Raw genomic sequence first — 14,719 nt, forward strand, 5'->3', positions numbered from 1 at the left:
ATGATATAATTAAATATTTCCATGATAAAGGGATTACATCCAAATGTTTAAAATCTACTTAGAATGGCATCAGTAATAATAATGGTTGCCTTTTTTCTGCTACAAGTAATGAATACCTGCTACATAGATCTAGAATGACTAAAGGTGATGTCTCTTTTTTCCCCCCTACCCTTTTTAGTTTTAGAACTTTAGCAGACTAAGGCTAAAGAAATACCACAATCAAATGATCCCAACATAAGCATGTCTGGCAAGGCCTGTGGTATTGGGGAATAAACATGAGCTTTGGAATCACACACACTTGGGTTTAAATTCTGGCTCTGCTACTTCTCCCCTAACAAAAGCCCAAAATCTTACTGAGCCTAAGTTTTCCTATTTATAAAATAGAAAAGCTGGGCACAGTGGTGTGCACCTACAGTCACAGCTACTCAGGGGCCAAGGCAGGAGGATCACATGAGCCAAAGTTTAAGTCTGTAGTATGCTGTGATCACATCTGTGAATAGCCACTGCACTCCAGCCTGGGCAATATAGGGAGACCCCATCGCTTAAAAAAAAAAAATAACAATAGCTAAAATAGAAATACCTGCCTTGTGAGGATTAAAGTTATTATTGTATTTGTGACGTGCACTTTGGGAGGCTGAGGCAGGCAGATTGCCTGAGCTCAGGAGTTCATCCTGGGCAATATGGCGAAACCCTGTCTCTACTAAAAATACAAAAAATTAGCCAGGCGTGGTGGCTCGTGCCTGTAGTCCTAGCTATGCAGGAGGCTGAGGCACAAGAATTGCTTGAAGCCGGGAGGTGGAGGTTGCAGTGAGCCGAGATTGTGCCACAGCACTCCAGGCTGGGTGACAGACGAGACTATCTCAAAAAAACAGAAGCTATGTAATTTGTTATTTGGTGCCAAGATTTAGATTTCTAGCTCCCAGCCTACATCTTTGTCCTATGCTGGATGCTTCCTGCCTTCGAACATCAGACTTCAAGTTCCTCAGTTTTGGAACTCGGGCTGGCTCTCCTTGCTCCTCAGCTTGCAGACAGCCTATTGTGGGACCTTGTGATCATGTAAGTTAATACTTAATAAACTCCCCTTTATATACATATATATACACATATATGTGTGTATATATATATCTCCTGTCCATCTAGAGAACCCTGACTAATACAGATGCTTACTAGTTAGTCAATTCATGTGTTTCAGTACTGGTATAAACACTTTTTGGAAGCTCACTTCTTTAACAGTTCTTCATGGTTTAACTGATTAAAAAGGTTTTTTTGTCATGAATGTTTTCAAATACATACAACAGTAAAGAGGACAGTATAATGAAACCCATACACATCACCTAGACCCAAATTATTAGATGTTGCCATACTTGCATAACTATACCTTCCTTTTTCTCTGAAGTCATTTAACCACATTGCCAATATCACACCTCACAAAATTAATAGTAACTCTATCATCAAATGTGAAATTCATAATCTAAATGTCTCAAAAATATCTTTTCATAGTTTGCTCAAATCAGGGTCAACACAAGGTTCACACTTGACATTGAGTTGTGAATTTTTAATTATAAAAGTAATACATGCGGGCCAGGCACAGTGGCTCACACCTGTAATCCTAGCACTTTGGGAGGCCGAGGTGGGCAGATCACGAGGTCAAGAGATCAAGACCATCCTGGCCAGCATGGTGAAAGCCTGTCTCTACTAAAAATACAAAAATTAACTGGGCGTGGTGGCGCATGCCTATAGACCCAGCTACTCGGGAGACTGAGGCAGGAAAATTGCTTGAACTCAGGAGGCGGATGTTGCAGTGAGCCGAGATTGCGCCACTGCACTCCAGCCTGGCAACAGAGCAAGACTCCATCTTGAAAAAAAAAAAAGGAATACGTGCTTATTGTAAAAAAAAAAAAAAAAGATTCAAAAGGTTCAGAAAGATAAATGAAAAGTAGAATTCCACCTCTTCCAATCACCCACTTTTCACATTCCACTGTTAAGTTTCTTGCATATCCTACAATTTTTTAATGCACATATAAGCATATGTCTCTTCACAAATGGGATGATACCATATATACATTCTATAATTTTTTTAAGAAAAAATGGCTTTCAGTATATCTAGATCTATCTATAACAGCTGTGAGGTATTCCACTATATGGATGTGGCAAAATTCATTTAACTAAAACCAAACTAATAGGCATGTGTTGGTTGTTTCTACTGGGCCATTAGCAACTGTGCTATAGTAAACATCATTTTGCATAAATCTCTATACAGTTGTTCAAGTACAGAGGGATAAATTTCTAGAAATAAAATTGCTGGATGAAAGAAAGCATGGGCATGACTTTTATTTGGATACATATCCATCAAAAGTGGGAGAATGCCATTTTCCCCACACCCTCACCAATTCTTCACCAATCTGACAGGTGAAAAGAGGGGGCCCCAACTACCTTTTAGAGTTTCTCTGCCCAGCAGTTTCCAGTGACTACAAGCACATGGAAAAGTCCCATTAGAAATAGTTGACCCAACACAGTTGCAATTAAATATTTGAGCTAAGTACATACTAGCAAAGTACTAAAATCCAGAAAAACTCAAGCTTCATAAAACCTCAACTTTCAAATCAGGGATGCTAAAATCCACATAGCTCACTTGTGTGGGCCTGGCCTAAACAGACCCCTCAAAGGAACTTTGGAGGGAAATTGTTTCTCTAGGTAAGGAATGACAGCATAAAGGGAAAAAAATTAAAATTGATAGATACAGGATTCTTTCTAGATCTGCCCTGTCCAATATAAATGCCACTAACCACATGTGGCTATTAAACACTTAAAATGTGGCTAGTGCAACTGCAGAACTGAATTTCTAATTTTATTTGATTTTAATACACGTAAAAGTGGATACTTCAGTTATTGGAAAACTGTGAGTTATGTTTCAAACAACTTGAGTATGTAAATACATTTTTCCACAGTAAGTTTTAAGAAATCTAAATACAGATTAAGTACGTCTGATGAAAACCTAGCATCTGAATTGACAGGATTTTGTGTGTGTGTGGGGTGGGGTGTGGGGACAAAGTTTGCTCTGCCACCCAGGCTGGAGTGCAGTGGTGTGATCTCAGCTCACTGCAACCCCTGCCTCCTGTTTAAGTGATTCTTGTGCCTTAGCCTCCCAAGTAGCTGGGATTACAGGTATGCACTACCATGCCCAGCTAATTTTTGTATTTTTAGAGATGGGGTTTTACCATGTTGGCCAAGCTGGTCTCGAACTCCTGGCCTCAAGCAATCTGCCCACCTTGGCCTCCCAAAGTGCTGAGATTACAGATGTGAGCCACCATACCCAGCCTTGACATGTGTTTTTAAGTGTAAAGTATACCAGATTTTGGAGACTTAGTATGAGAAAAAATAAAAATCTTTTTTTTTTTTTTTGAGACGGAGTCTCGCTCTGTCGCCCAGGCTGGAGTGCAGTGGCGCGATCCCGGCTCACTGCAAGCTCCGCCTCCCGGGTTCACGCCATTCTCCTGCCTCAGCCTCCCAAGTAGCTGGGACTACAGGCGCCCATAACCTCGCCCGGCTAGTTTTTTTGTATTTTTCAGTAGAGACGGGGTTTCACCGTGTTAGCCAGGATGGTCTCGATCTCCTGACCTCGTGATCCGCCCGTCTCGGCCTCCCAAAGTGCTGGGATTACAGGCTTGAGCCACCGCGCCCGGCCATCTCTTTTTTTTTAAACAGAGTTTTTCTCTTATTGCCCAGGCTGGAGTTCAATGGCGTAATCTTGGCTCACTGCAACCTCCACCTCCTGGGTTCAAGCGATTCTCTGGCCCTAGCCTCCCTAGTAGCTGGTAAAATATCTCAATTTTATCTTGATTATGTATTGAAATATTTTTGATACAGTAACATATAAATTATTAAAATTGATTTTCAATGAGTTTTGTTAGAGAAGCTACTAGAAATATTTTAATTATGTGTATAGCCTGTACTACATTTTTGTTGGGCAGTGCTGCTCTACTCTAGATATGGTAATTAACTACCTTTTTCTGGGGAGATGATTCATAGCATTCTCCAGAATCTTAAGTCCAAAGGAGGGTATGAACCACAATAGAACTACAAAATATACTCTCTAGCTCCTTCTGGAGGCTGCCCTCAGAAAACCTTTTAAGGAAAGATAACTGACATTTAAAAAATAAGACATTTTACCAAATCACTGTCACTGTCTCATCAAAGGACAACTTCCAGCAGCGGTGTCTTCTGATGTTCATTCTTCAGCTGACCAACTTGGAGTAGGCCTAGACTTGCTGGTACTGAAACTGTTCCCAACGAGGGTTAGCCTTCCAGAGGAAACTTAACAACCTGAGAACTGCGGCAGCAGGATAACCTCTCCACCTGCCTACCTCTCCATCAAAAAAGAAGAGCCTCTGTTTTGGGACAAAAATCCTGAAAGGTGGTGAAACTGTTGCATGTCTAATTAAAATCTAAAATTCACAACATTGACTAAAGCTGCTCACCTGAGGCTAAGCGCAGTGACTCACGCCTATATTCCCAGCTCTTTGGGAGGCCAAGACAGGTGGATCACCTGAGGTCAGGAGTTCAAGACCAGCCTGGCCAACATGGCAAAACCCCATCTCTACTAAAAATACAAAAATTAGGGCTGGGCGTGGTGGCTCAAGCCTGTAATCCCAGCACTTTGGGAGGCCGAGATGGGTGAATCACGAGGTCAGGAGATCGAGACCATCCTGGCTAACATAGTGAAACCCCGTCTCTACTAAAAAAATACAAAAAACTAGCCGGGCGAGGTGGCAGGCGCCTGTAGTCCCAGCTACTCGGGAGGCTGAGGCAGGAGAATGGCGTGAACCCGGGAGGCGGAGCTTGCAGTGAGCTGAGATCCTGCCACTGCACTCCAGCCTGCTGGGCGACAGAGCGAGACTCCGTCTCAAAAAAAAAAAAAAAAAAAAAAATGAAAATTAGCTGGGTGTGGCAGCACATGCCTGTAATCCCAGCTACTTGGAAGGCTGAGGCACAAGATCACTTGAACCCGGGAGGCAGAGGTTGCAGTGAGCCAAGAACATACCAGTGCACTCCGGCCTAGGTGACAGAGGAAGACTGTCTCAAAAAAATAAAATAAAAAACTAAAGCTGCTCACCCGAGATAATGCCGACATTATAGGCATCCGCCACCACGCCCCACTAACTTTTGTATTTTTAGTAGAGACGGGGTTTCACTGTGTTGGCCAGGCTGGTCTCGAACTCCTGACCTCCAGTGATCTGCCTGCCTCAGCCTCCCAAAGTGCTGGGATTATGGGTATGAGCCGCTGCACCCGGCTTATATACTGTATTCTTACAATAAAGTAAGCTAGAGAAAAGTTATTAAAATCATAAGGAGGAGAACATATATTTACTATTCATTAAGTGAAAGTGAATCATCATAAAAGTGTTCATCTTCATCATCTTCCTGTTGAGTAAGCTGCAGAGTGGGATAAAGAGGAGAGCATGGTGTTGCTGTCTCAGGGGTGGCAAAGGCAGAAGAAAATCCACGTATAAGTCGACTGTGCAGTTCAAACCCTGTTCATTGGTCAACTGTACATGTATATAGGAAGTGTACGTGTAGAGTGACAACATCGAGCGTGCTACAGCCTGGGGCAGCAGAAGAGCCGCTTTCCTTGATGTCTCAGGATGTATCATTTCTGTGTTTTCTCAGAAAGCTGAACCTCATTACATTCTTATCTCTTTCATAAATGGCCTATCAGCTTCCAGACTTACAAGACCAGAAATTTGTAACTAAGACAGAGAGGTTAGGACAGGGCAGAATTACCAGAGAGGTGGAGGTGTGTGGAGATTTAAAAAGCACATTCAAAATGATCACTGCTCCAATTTGGCTATGATAGTTGACATATTTTGACATTTCAAGTGATGCTGATTCTCAAGAGGGAGCATAAGTTAAAGCAAGTTTGAAGATCACTGTCCTAAATCCACATGGCTTGACACAAGAATGGGGTAGTACAATAAAATGTCAGCTCATACCTGAGCAAATCAAAATTCTAGGAATTCTTTGTACTGGAGGAGATAATACGAATAACATGGCCCCTGCAAAGTAGTCTACTGAGTTATTTAATCAGTGTGAATTTAGAATTTAAATTCGACATATGCAAAGTACCTACCTAAAGCATCCCTACACTTACCACCAAAAGTAGGTATATTTGAAAGGTACACAGAGCATTTCACACGTAGTGATCTTACAAGGCAGAAAAAAACGTTCTTAGGAAGCTTCTTTAAAGCCACTTTTCATCCACAAGGAAGGCAGCAGCCATAACCATTTTTACAAAATAAGTGGAATCAATAATACCAAAAAGCCAAATTATTTAAATTTTCGAGTCATCTCTTCACTTCACCACTGGCCTCAGTAATTTCTGGACCCACTGGAGCAGCAGAGTTGAAGGTTAGGGAGAAGTCGGAAATTTCCTTAACCTGTTGGCAGCAGTCACCACATAGAAATGTTTCTTGAGGCAAAGAGAGAATAAAAGAAAAGAAAAAGCATATATTTCAGACCAGTTGCTTTATGAAGAAACAATAAAAGGATTTAAGTGAGTCCAGCTGCTGGGGTTGGTTTAAATCTGATCACCTAAAGGAAAAACAAGTTTCTAAAATAATTATAGAATAATCATATGACTTTCAGGGGCATGTTGGGAGTAAATATGAAGTGGGAAGATATATCATCCTACCCCCTTTTTTTCTTTTTTTTTTAAGGGGGGGTGGGAGTGGGGATGGGGTCTGGCTCTGTTGCCCAGGCTGGAGTGCAGTGGCATGATCTTGACTCACTGCAACCTCCACCTCCTGGGTTCAAGCGATCCTCCCACCTCAGCCTCCCAAGTAGCTGAGACTACAGGCAAGCACCACCACGCCCAGCTAATTTCTGTCTTGTTTGTAGAGATATGTCTCCACTATGTTACCCAGGCTTATCCTGCCCTTTTCACATTTTAAAAATGGAGCACCCTAGAACAGTGTCTTATTTTTATTTTTTATCAGCCTACATCGGGCTTTGATAGAACAGTGTTTTTCAAATTGTGATTCACAACCAAGCAATGGGTCATGAAATCAAATTGGTGGGTTGTGAACAGCATTTAAAAAATAAAGCCAAGTGGCACAGAATAGAAAATATCAGAATACATCATACTCTGTTAGAGAAAATGTGATTTTTTTAAAACAGAGATGGGAGTCTCACTCTGTCACCCAGGCTGGAGTACACTGGCGAGATCATGGCTCACTGAAGCCTCAAACTCCTGAATTCAAGTGATCCTCCCCACTCAACCTCCCGAATAGCTGGGACTATAGGTGTAGATCACCATGCCTGAGTCAAATTTTTGTTGTGTGTGTGTGTGTCTTTCCCGGTATGTGTGTACACGTATAGGTATTCCTGTGTACTGGCTCCATACATAAAGGGTTTTGTTCGTGCTTTTGGATCCCCAGTGAGGATCTAAGTCTATATTAAATTGTTGGAAGCCACTTCCCTGGATTACAATTGCTTTTTTTTTTTTTTTTTTAACTATACTTTAAGATCTAGGGTACATGTGCACAATGTGCAGGTTTGTTACATATGTACACATGTGCCATGTTGGTGTGCTGCACCCATTAACTTGTCATTTACATTAGGTATATCTCCTAATGCTATCCCTCCCCCTCCCCCCACAATAGGACCCGGTGTGTGACGATCCCCTTCCTGTGTCCAAGTGATCTCATTGTTCAATTCCCACCTATGAGTGAGAACATGAGGTATTTGGTTTTCTGTTCTTGTGATAGTTTGCTGAGAATTATGATTTCCAGCTGCATCCATGTCCCTACAAAGGACACGAACTCATCCTTTTTATGACTGCATAGTATTCCATGGTGTATATGTGCCACATTTTTTTATCCAGTCTGTCACTGATGGACATTTGGGTTGATTCCAAGTCTTTGCTATTGTGAATAGTGCCACAATAAACATACGTGTGCATGTGTCTTTATAGCAGCATGACTTATAATCCTTTGGGTATATCCTCAGTAATGGGATGGCTGGGTCAAATGGTATTTCTAGTTCTAGATCCTTGAGGAATCGCCACACTGTTTTCCACAATGGTTGAACTAGTTTACAGTCCCACCAACAGGGTAAAAGTGTTCCCATTTCTCCACATCCTCTCCAGCACCTGTTGTTTCCTGATTTTTTAATGATTGCAATTCTAACTGGTGTGAGATGGTATCTCATTGTGGTTTTGATTTGCATTTCTCTGATGGCCAGTGATGATGAGCATTTTTTCATTCGTCTATTGGCTGTACAAATGTCTTCTTTTGAGAAGCGTCTGTTCATATCCTTTGCCTGCTTTTTGATGGAGTTGTTTGTTTTTTTCTTGTAAATTTGATTGAGTTCTTTATAGGTTCTGGATATTAGCCCTTTGTCAGACGAGTAGATTGCAAAACTTTTTTCCCATTCTGTAAGTTGCCTGTTCACTCTGATGGTAGTTTCTTTTGCTGTGCAGAAGCTCTTTAGTTTAATTAGATCCCATTTGTCAATTTTGGCTTTTGTTGCTGTTGCTTTTGGTGTTTTAGACATGAAGTCCTTGCCCATGCCTATGTCCTGAATGGTATTACCTAGGTTTTCTTCTAGGGTTTTTATGGTTTTTGGTCTAACATTTAAGTCTCTAATCCATCTCGAATTAATTTTCATATAAGGAGTAAAGAAAGGATCCAGTTTCAGCTTTCTACTTACGGCTAGCCAATTTTCCCAGCACCATTTATTAAATAGGGAATCCTTTCCCCATTTCTTGTTTTTCTCAGGTTTGTCAAAGATCAGATGGCTGTAGATGTGTGGTATTATTTCTGAGGGCTCTGTTCTGTTCCATTGGTCTGTTTCTCTGTTTTGGTACCAGTACCATGCCATTTGGGTTACTGTTGCCTTGTAGTATAGTTTGAAGTCAGGTAGTGTGATGCCTCCAGCTTTGTTCTTTTGGCTTAGGATTGTCTTGGCAATGCGGGGTCTTTTTTGGTTCCATATGAACTTTAAAGCAGTTTTTTCCAATTCTGTGAAGAAACTCATTGGTAGCTTAATGGGGATGGCATTGAATCTATAAATTACCTTGGGCAGTACAGCCATTTTCACAATATTGATTCTTCTTATCCATGAGCATGGTATGTTCTTCCATTTGTTTGGGTCCTCTTTTATTTCACTGAGCAGTGGTTTGTAGTTCTCCTTGAAGAGGTCCTTCACATCCCTTGTAAGTTGGATTCCTAGGTATGTTATTCTCTTTGAAGCTATTGTGAATGGGAGTTCATTCATGATTTGGCTCTCTGTTTGTCTGTTACTGGTGTATAAGAATGCTTGTGATTTTTGCACATTGATTTTGTATCCTGAGACTTTGCTGAAGTTGCTTATCAGCTTAGAGAGATTTTGGGCTGAGACAATGGGGTTTTCTAAATATACAATCATGTCATCTGCAAACAGGGACAATTTGACTTCTTTTCCTAACTGAATACCCTTTCTTTCTTTCTCTTGCCTGATTGCCCTAGCCAGAACTTCCAACACTATGTTGAATAGGAATGGCAAGAGAGGGCATCCCTATCTTGTGCCAGTTTTCAAAGGGAATGCTTCCAGTTTTTGCCCATTCAGTATGATATTGGCTGTGGGTTTGTCATAAATAGCTCTTATTATTTTGAGATGCGTTCCATCAATACCAAACTTATTGAGAGTTTTTAGCATGAAGGGCTGTTGAATTTTGTCAAAGGCCTTTTCCACAATTTCTTTTAAGATAGGTTTTATGTCCATGATACTAAAGAATTCTGTTGTAAACAAAATTATAAAGTTTTAAAAGTTTAACAGGCCTTTCTTACCTCCCATTTCTAAAATGTGGAAGAATCAGGCCTCAAGCTCTAAGAAGTTAGTTCAGGAGCTTCACTGTGATTGCCACTGAGAACATACGCTTAAGCTTCATTCTGTCACTTCAAGTATCCATATAAGCACAACCAAATGTAAGTTTTATGCCAGTTATTTTTGCTCTATGACATTTTTAAATCAAGTTAGCAGCTTTTGACATGAGAGAGATTTTTCCCCCTAAATAATCTTTCTGTTTAGAATCAAAATGTAAGTAAAAATTTGGCTACAGGCTGGGTGCAGTGGCTCATGCCTGTAATGCCAGCACTTTGGGAGGCTGAGGCAGGAGGATTGCTTGAGGCCAGGAGTTCAAGACCATCCTAGGCAACTTAAAAGACCCTGTCTGTGCAAAAAATAGAAAAGTTAGCAAGGCATGGTGGTACATGCCTGTAGTCCCAGCTACTTAGGAGGCTGAGGTGAGAGGATTGCTTGAACCCAGGAATTTAAGGTTACAGTGAGCCATGATCATGCCACTATACTCTAGCCTGGGCAACAGAGCAAGACCCTGTCTATAAAAACAAACCCAAAAATAAGAAAAAAAGAAAAGTAAAGAAAACTTAGCTGCAGTTTTTTCAAAGGACAGATTAGAATGACAAATTTCACGTTTACTAAGAGAAAAACCAAATACCTTCCATTTTCTTTGAGCTATGTATTTCTGCAGCAGTAGTTGGGATTTGAGACGAGTTTTGGATCTTGAAGCTTTGGCAGGCAAATTATTCAGCCACTCATGTTTCAGGCACTGTGTGGCACTCATTCTGCAGCTGTGAAATCAAACAGCAGTTAAGACTTTTAGTTGGAGTTGCATTTTCTCATCCAAAAATCTGTTCAGTTGGGTAGGAAGCCTGAGTCAGTGGAACAGATTAATCATTTAGGCAGATTCATGCCATGTACAAAAAAGGGAACTCCTTGTGTCTAAAATTCCCTTCCTTCAAAGTGCCAGAAGGTCGTCAGCAAAATGTTCTCTGACCTCTATAGCGGGAACATATTCCAGTGATTCTGGGAGGAACCACTTCCCAGAGCGTGCTAAGAAGTTGAAGCAGGGCAGTAGGAAGGCTAGCTATGCCTGGAATTGCTCTTAAAGAAGCAAAAGAACAGGAAATTTGAAGGAAGTTCATTTCTCCTTCCAGAGTATGAAGGCAACTTGTTCATCTGACTTAGATTTTTTTTTTTTCCTCTCACATAACTTTTCACAGTCAGAAAGAAACAAAACTGTAAAAGTCAGGGAAACACAAGCTGTCTTAGAGCCCAGACTCTTGGGCCTTAGCCTTGGGTTGTTAATACCTTTGGTTATGTCCAGTTATTACCTTATTCTGAGTATCAAAAAACTCACATGGCTTGACTCATGACTTTGATACAGATGCTGAAGCCTAAATAGATCTTCTTCACCAAGAAACAAGGTATTCAGATCTTTCTTCTGGAAATAACATCTGCATAGCTCAGGTTTTTTTCAACCTTAGCCTATGACAAGTGATAATTTGCAGATAGGACCAATCTACATATGCTTCTTTCTAAAACTGTATTTTATGCCCCTACTTGTTTGTTTCATTTATTTCCTTTGTCCCTTTCTCTGTTCCCTTTATTTTTCCAAAGAAGTAGCAAACTAAGAAATCTTGAACGGAATTTGTCCACAGGAAGAAAGACCTTCACAGTCAGCAGTCCTGCCCAGCTCCCAGACCTGGGGTCCCCATGAGTGACAAGTGATGAAAGGTACCTCTTCTCTTTGACCAGCAACCGGGAAACAAAGTCCTTGGCCTCCTCCGAGAGCCCTTCAAAGGTGTCAGCATCAAAATCCCAGCTACAGTTTACAATGAAATTCATGGTCTCTGCATCTGTTTCCCCTAGAAATGGGGACAAGCCACTGAGTCTACAGAAGAGAGAAAGGACCATCAGTAGGTAGAGGCCACATTTGCCAACATGCATTGGCAGAATAGAGAAGCTTACAGAGTTCAAGTGGACCTAGCCAGAACCAAGAGGGTTCAAAAGAAAAGCACCTCCACTACTTCTCCACAGGATGGGGTCCAGTGTGTTCATTAAAGGGAGGACACGGAAGGATTTAAAATTTGGAGGCAGGAAGAATTTTTGGAATAAGTCCCCTCTTGTGCTCACCTCTTTCCACCTCATTCCTGAAGTAAAGAGTAAAATTAGGGCCCTACTTCATATGCCCAGTTATCAAGTACACATTGATTTAATTTTAGAAATAGAAATAGCCTTCCATGTCCTTGAGACAGCCAGGCTTGTTTAGATGCTACCCAGGCCCCAAGCCAAAGGAAAATGGGCTTTATTAGGCTCCCACTAGAGGGAGGGTAGAAGAAGCATGATACCCTGACGGCCAGCCTCAGGGATCTGAACTTCCCCAGCCTGGTGCAGCTCACACATCCGAGTGCAGGGACAGTGCGTAGCAGTTACACAATAATCAGAAGATCAGAAGCAAAACATGACTTTGCCTCTGAGAAAGCAGCCACGGGAAGTCCACAGCCGGACAGAGAAGAAAACAGGGAGCACGGGTTCAACGATGCCATAAAGGGTATCCTGCCCTGCCCCCCACCTCCTTAACCCTTCAGTGCACTCCAGCCTCATTTGGGTTTTTATTTTGTTTTGTCTTTAAACAGGGCCTCATTCTGTCACCCAGGCTGGAGTTCTGTGGTGCAATCATAGCTCACCGCAGCCTCGAGCTCATGGGCTCAACCAATCCTCCTGCCACAACCTCCCAAAGTGCTGGGATTATAGGCATGATCCAGTTCCATTTGTACCAAAGCACATGCATGTCTCTGCTGGAGGGCTTTCTCTCTAGCCGAAGCTTGCTTTACCCACCCAGAAGTATCAGGAAATCAATTCCACCCCATCTCCATTAGTCCACATGGAATAACTGATAAGAGTTAGTGTATAAATACCCCAACTCCCTCCCCTAGATGAAATAACTCTCAGGGGGTATTCCATGATAGATTCTGGAGTTCCCCAGCAGAATGAAACTCTAGTTGCCCACAATTGGGCCTTACTCCTGAGTCATGAATACCTTTGTTTTTTTTCAGTTATTACTTTTATGTCTCAGTATCAAAAAATTCAATGGCTCAAGCCATAACTTTTTTTTTTTGAGACATGATCTTGCTCTGTCACCCAGGCTGGAATGCAATGGCATGATCATGGCTCACTGCAGCCTCAACCTCCCAGGCTCAAGCAATCCTCCCACCTCAGTCTCCCTAGTAACTGGGACGACAGGCACGCACCACCATGCCCAGCTAATTTTTTTTGGTTTTGGTAGACAGGGTCTCTCTGTGTTGCCCAGGCTGGTCTTGAACTCTTTGGCTCAAGCAATCCTCCCACCTTGGCCTCCCAAAGTGCTGTGATTACAGGCATGAGCCACCATGCCCAGCTCAACCCATAACTTTGATACAGCTGCTGAAGCCCAAGTAGGCCTTCCTCACCAAGAAACAGGCCTTTAGACCTTTGTTCCAGGGAATAATATCAGCACATCTCAATTTTTACTACAATAACTTGGAAATACAACCGCCTTGTAAATATGGTAACTGGCTTGATAACATACCCTTCCCTGGCTCCTTTCCTTCCCCGTCTCACTACCCTATTCCTCTATTGGGGTTTCCTGGGGATACTTCCCAAATAGACTACTTGTACTCAAAATTTTGCTTCTAAGACTACCCAAAGGAAGACAAATGACCCCCATCCCCATTTCAGAGCCAGGCTGCTAAGCACTCACAACATGTAGGTGATGACTCCCACACTCCACATGTCCGTGGGGAATGAGACAAACTCATAGTTGACGACTTCTGGGGCCAGGAACTCAGGAGTGCCGAAGTTCACCTTCAGCTTCTCTCGAGGCTTGTACCTGGGAGGAGGGGAGGGTACAAAGAACCATGGGGTGAGGCCTGGGAGATGTGGATGCTGGGGCTCATTTCTGGTGGGATGCAGACATTCCCCACTTCCCATCAGCCATATGGCCTGGACCCCACACCCACACTACACTTGTGAATTACTGGGGAATACTCAGATCCCAGGCCCCAAACTTCAGGCTTTTCTAAGTCAGTGATAGAATCAGAAAACTACAGTCTTCCTCCTCCAGGCGTTTGCTTCTGTCAGTAGTCAAATTTATAGAAACAGAAATAAGGAAGGGGTTGGGGCAGGCAGAAAATGGGAAGTTATTATTTAATGGGTATAGAATCTCAGTTTTGCAAGATGAAAAAGTTCTGTAGATTGGCTGCACAAAAATATGAATGTACTGATTGTACATGTTTATGGTATATGTGACGCTTTTTTTTTTTTTTTTGAGACAGGGCCTCACTCTGTCACCTACGCTGGAGTGCGGTGATAAGATCTCAGCTCACTGCAACCTCCACCTCCCAGGCTCAAGCAATTCTCTAACCTCAGCCACCTGAGTATCTGGGGCTACAGGCACACGCCACCACATCTGACTAATTTTTTGTATTTTTTGTAGAGATGAGGTTTCACCGTATTGCCCGGGCTGGTCTCAAACTCCTGAGCTCAAAAACTCCGCCTGTCTCAGCCTCCCAAAGTGCTGGATTACATGCGTGAGCCACTACACCCAACTGGTATATATGATGCTTTGATACATGTATACATTGTGGGATGGCTAAATCAAGCTAATTAACATATGTATTACCTCACATACTTATTTTTTATGGTGAGAACACTTAAAGTCTATTCTCTTGGCAATTCTCAAGTATACAATACATTGTTATTAACTATAATCACCATGTTGTACAACGGCTCTCTTGAATTTACTCCTCCTTTATAAGTGAAATATTGTATCCTTTGGCCGACATCTCCCCAGTGCCACCTGCCCTGCCTTCGGTAACCACCATCCAACTCTGCCTGTAAGAGT

General features: G+C 42.1%; 1 protein-coding gene across 1 annotated transcript in view; it reads right to left on the reverse strand.

Annotated features, from left to right (window-relative positions):
• Positions 1-4,928: 4,928 nt before the first annotated feature.
• The window catches only part of MYLK3 (myosin light chain kinase 3), a 42,159-nt gene continuing 32,368 nt past the window's right edge, over positions 4,929-14,719 (reverse strand). Inside the window, exons 10-13 of the mRNA XM_038008524.2 lie at positions 13,577-13,705; positions 11,576-11,728; positions 10,493-10,625; positions 4,929-6,466 (exon numbers count right to left, since the gene is read on the reverse strand). Coding sequence (XP_037864452.2) covers positions 6,407-6,466; positions 10,493-10,625; positions 11,576-11,728; positions 13,577-13,705 — 475 coding nt within the window. The 3' untranslated portion in view covers positions 4,929-6,406. The remainder of the gene's footprint in view (positions 6,467-10,492; positions 10,626-11,575; positions 11,729-13,576; positions 13,706-14,719) is intronic.

Source organism: Chlorocebus sabaeus, chromosome 5, assembly GCF_047675955.1.
Source record: "Chlorocebus sabaeus isolate Y175 chromosome 5, mChlSab1.0.hap1, whole genome shotgun sequence".
NCBI lineage: Eukaryota > Metazoa > Chordata > Mammalia > Primates > Cercopithecidae > Chlorocebus > Chlorocebus sabaeus.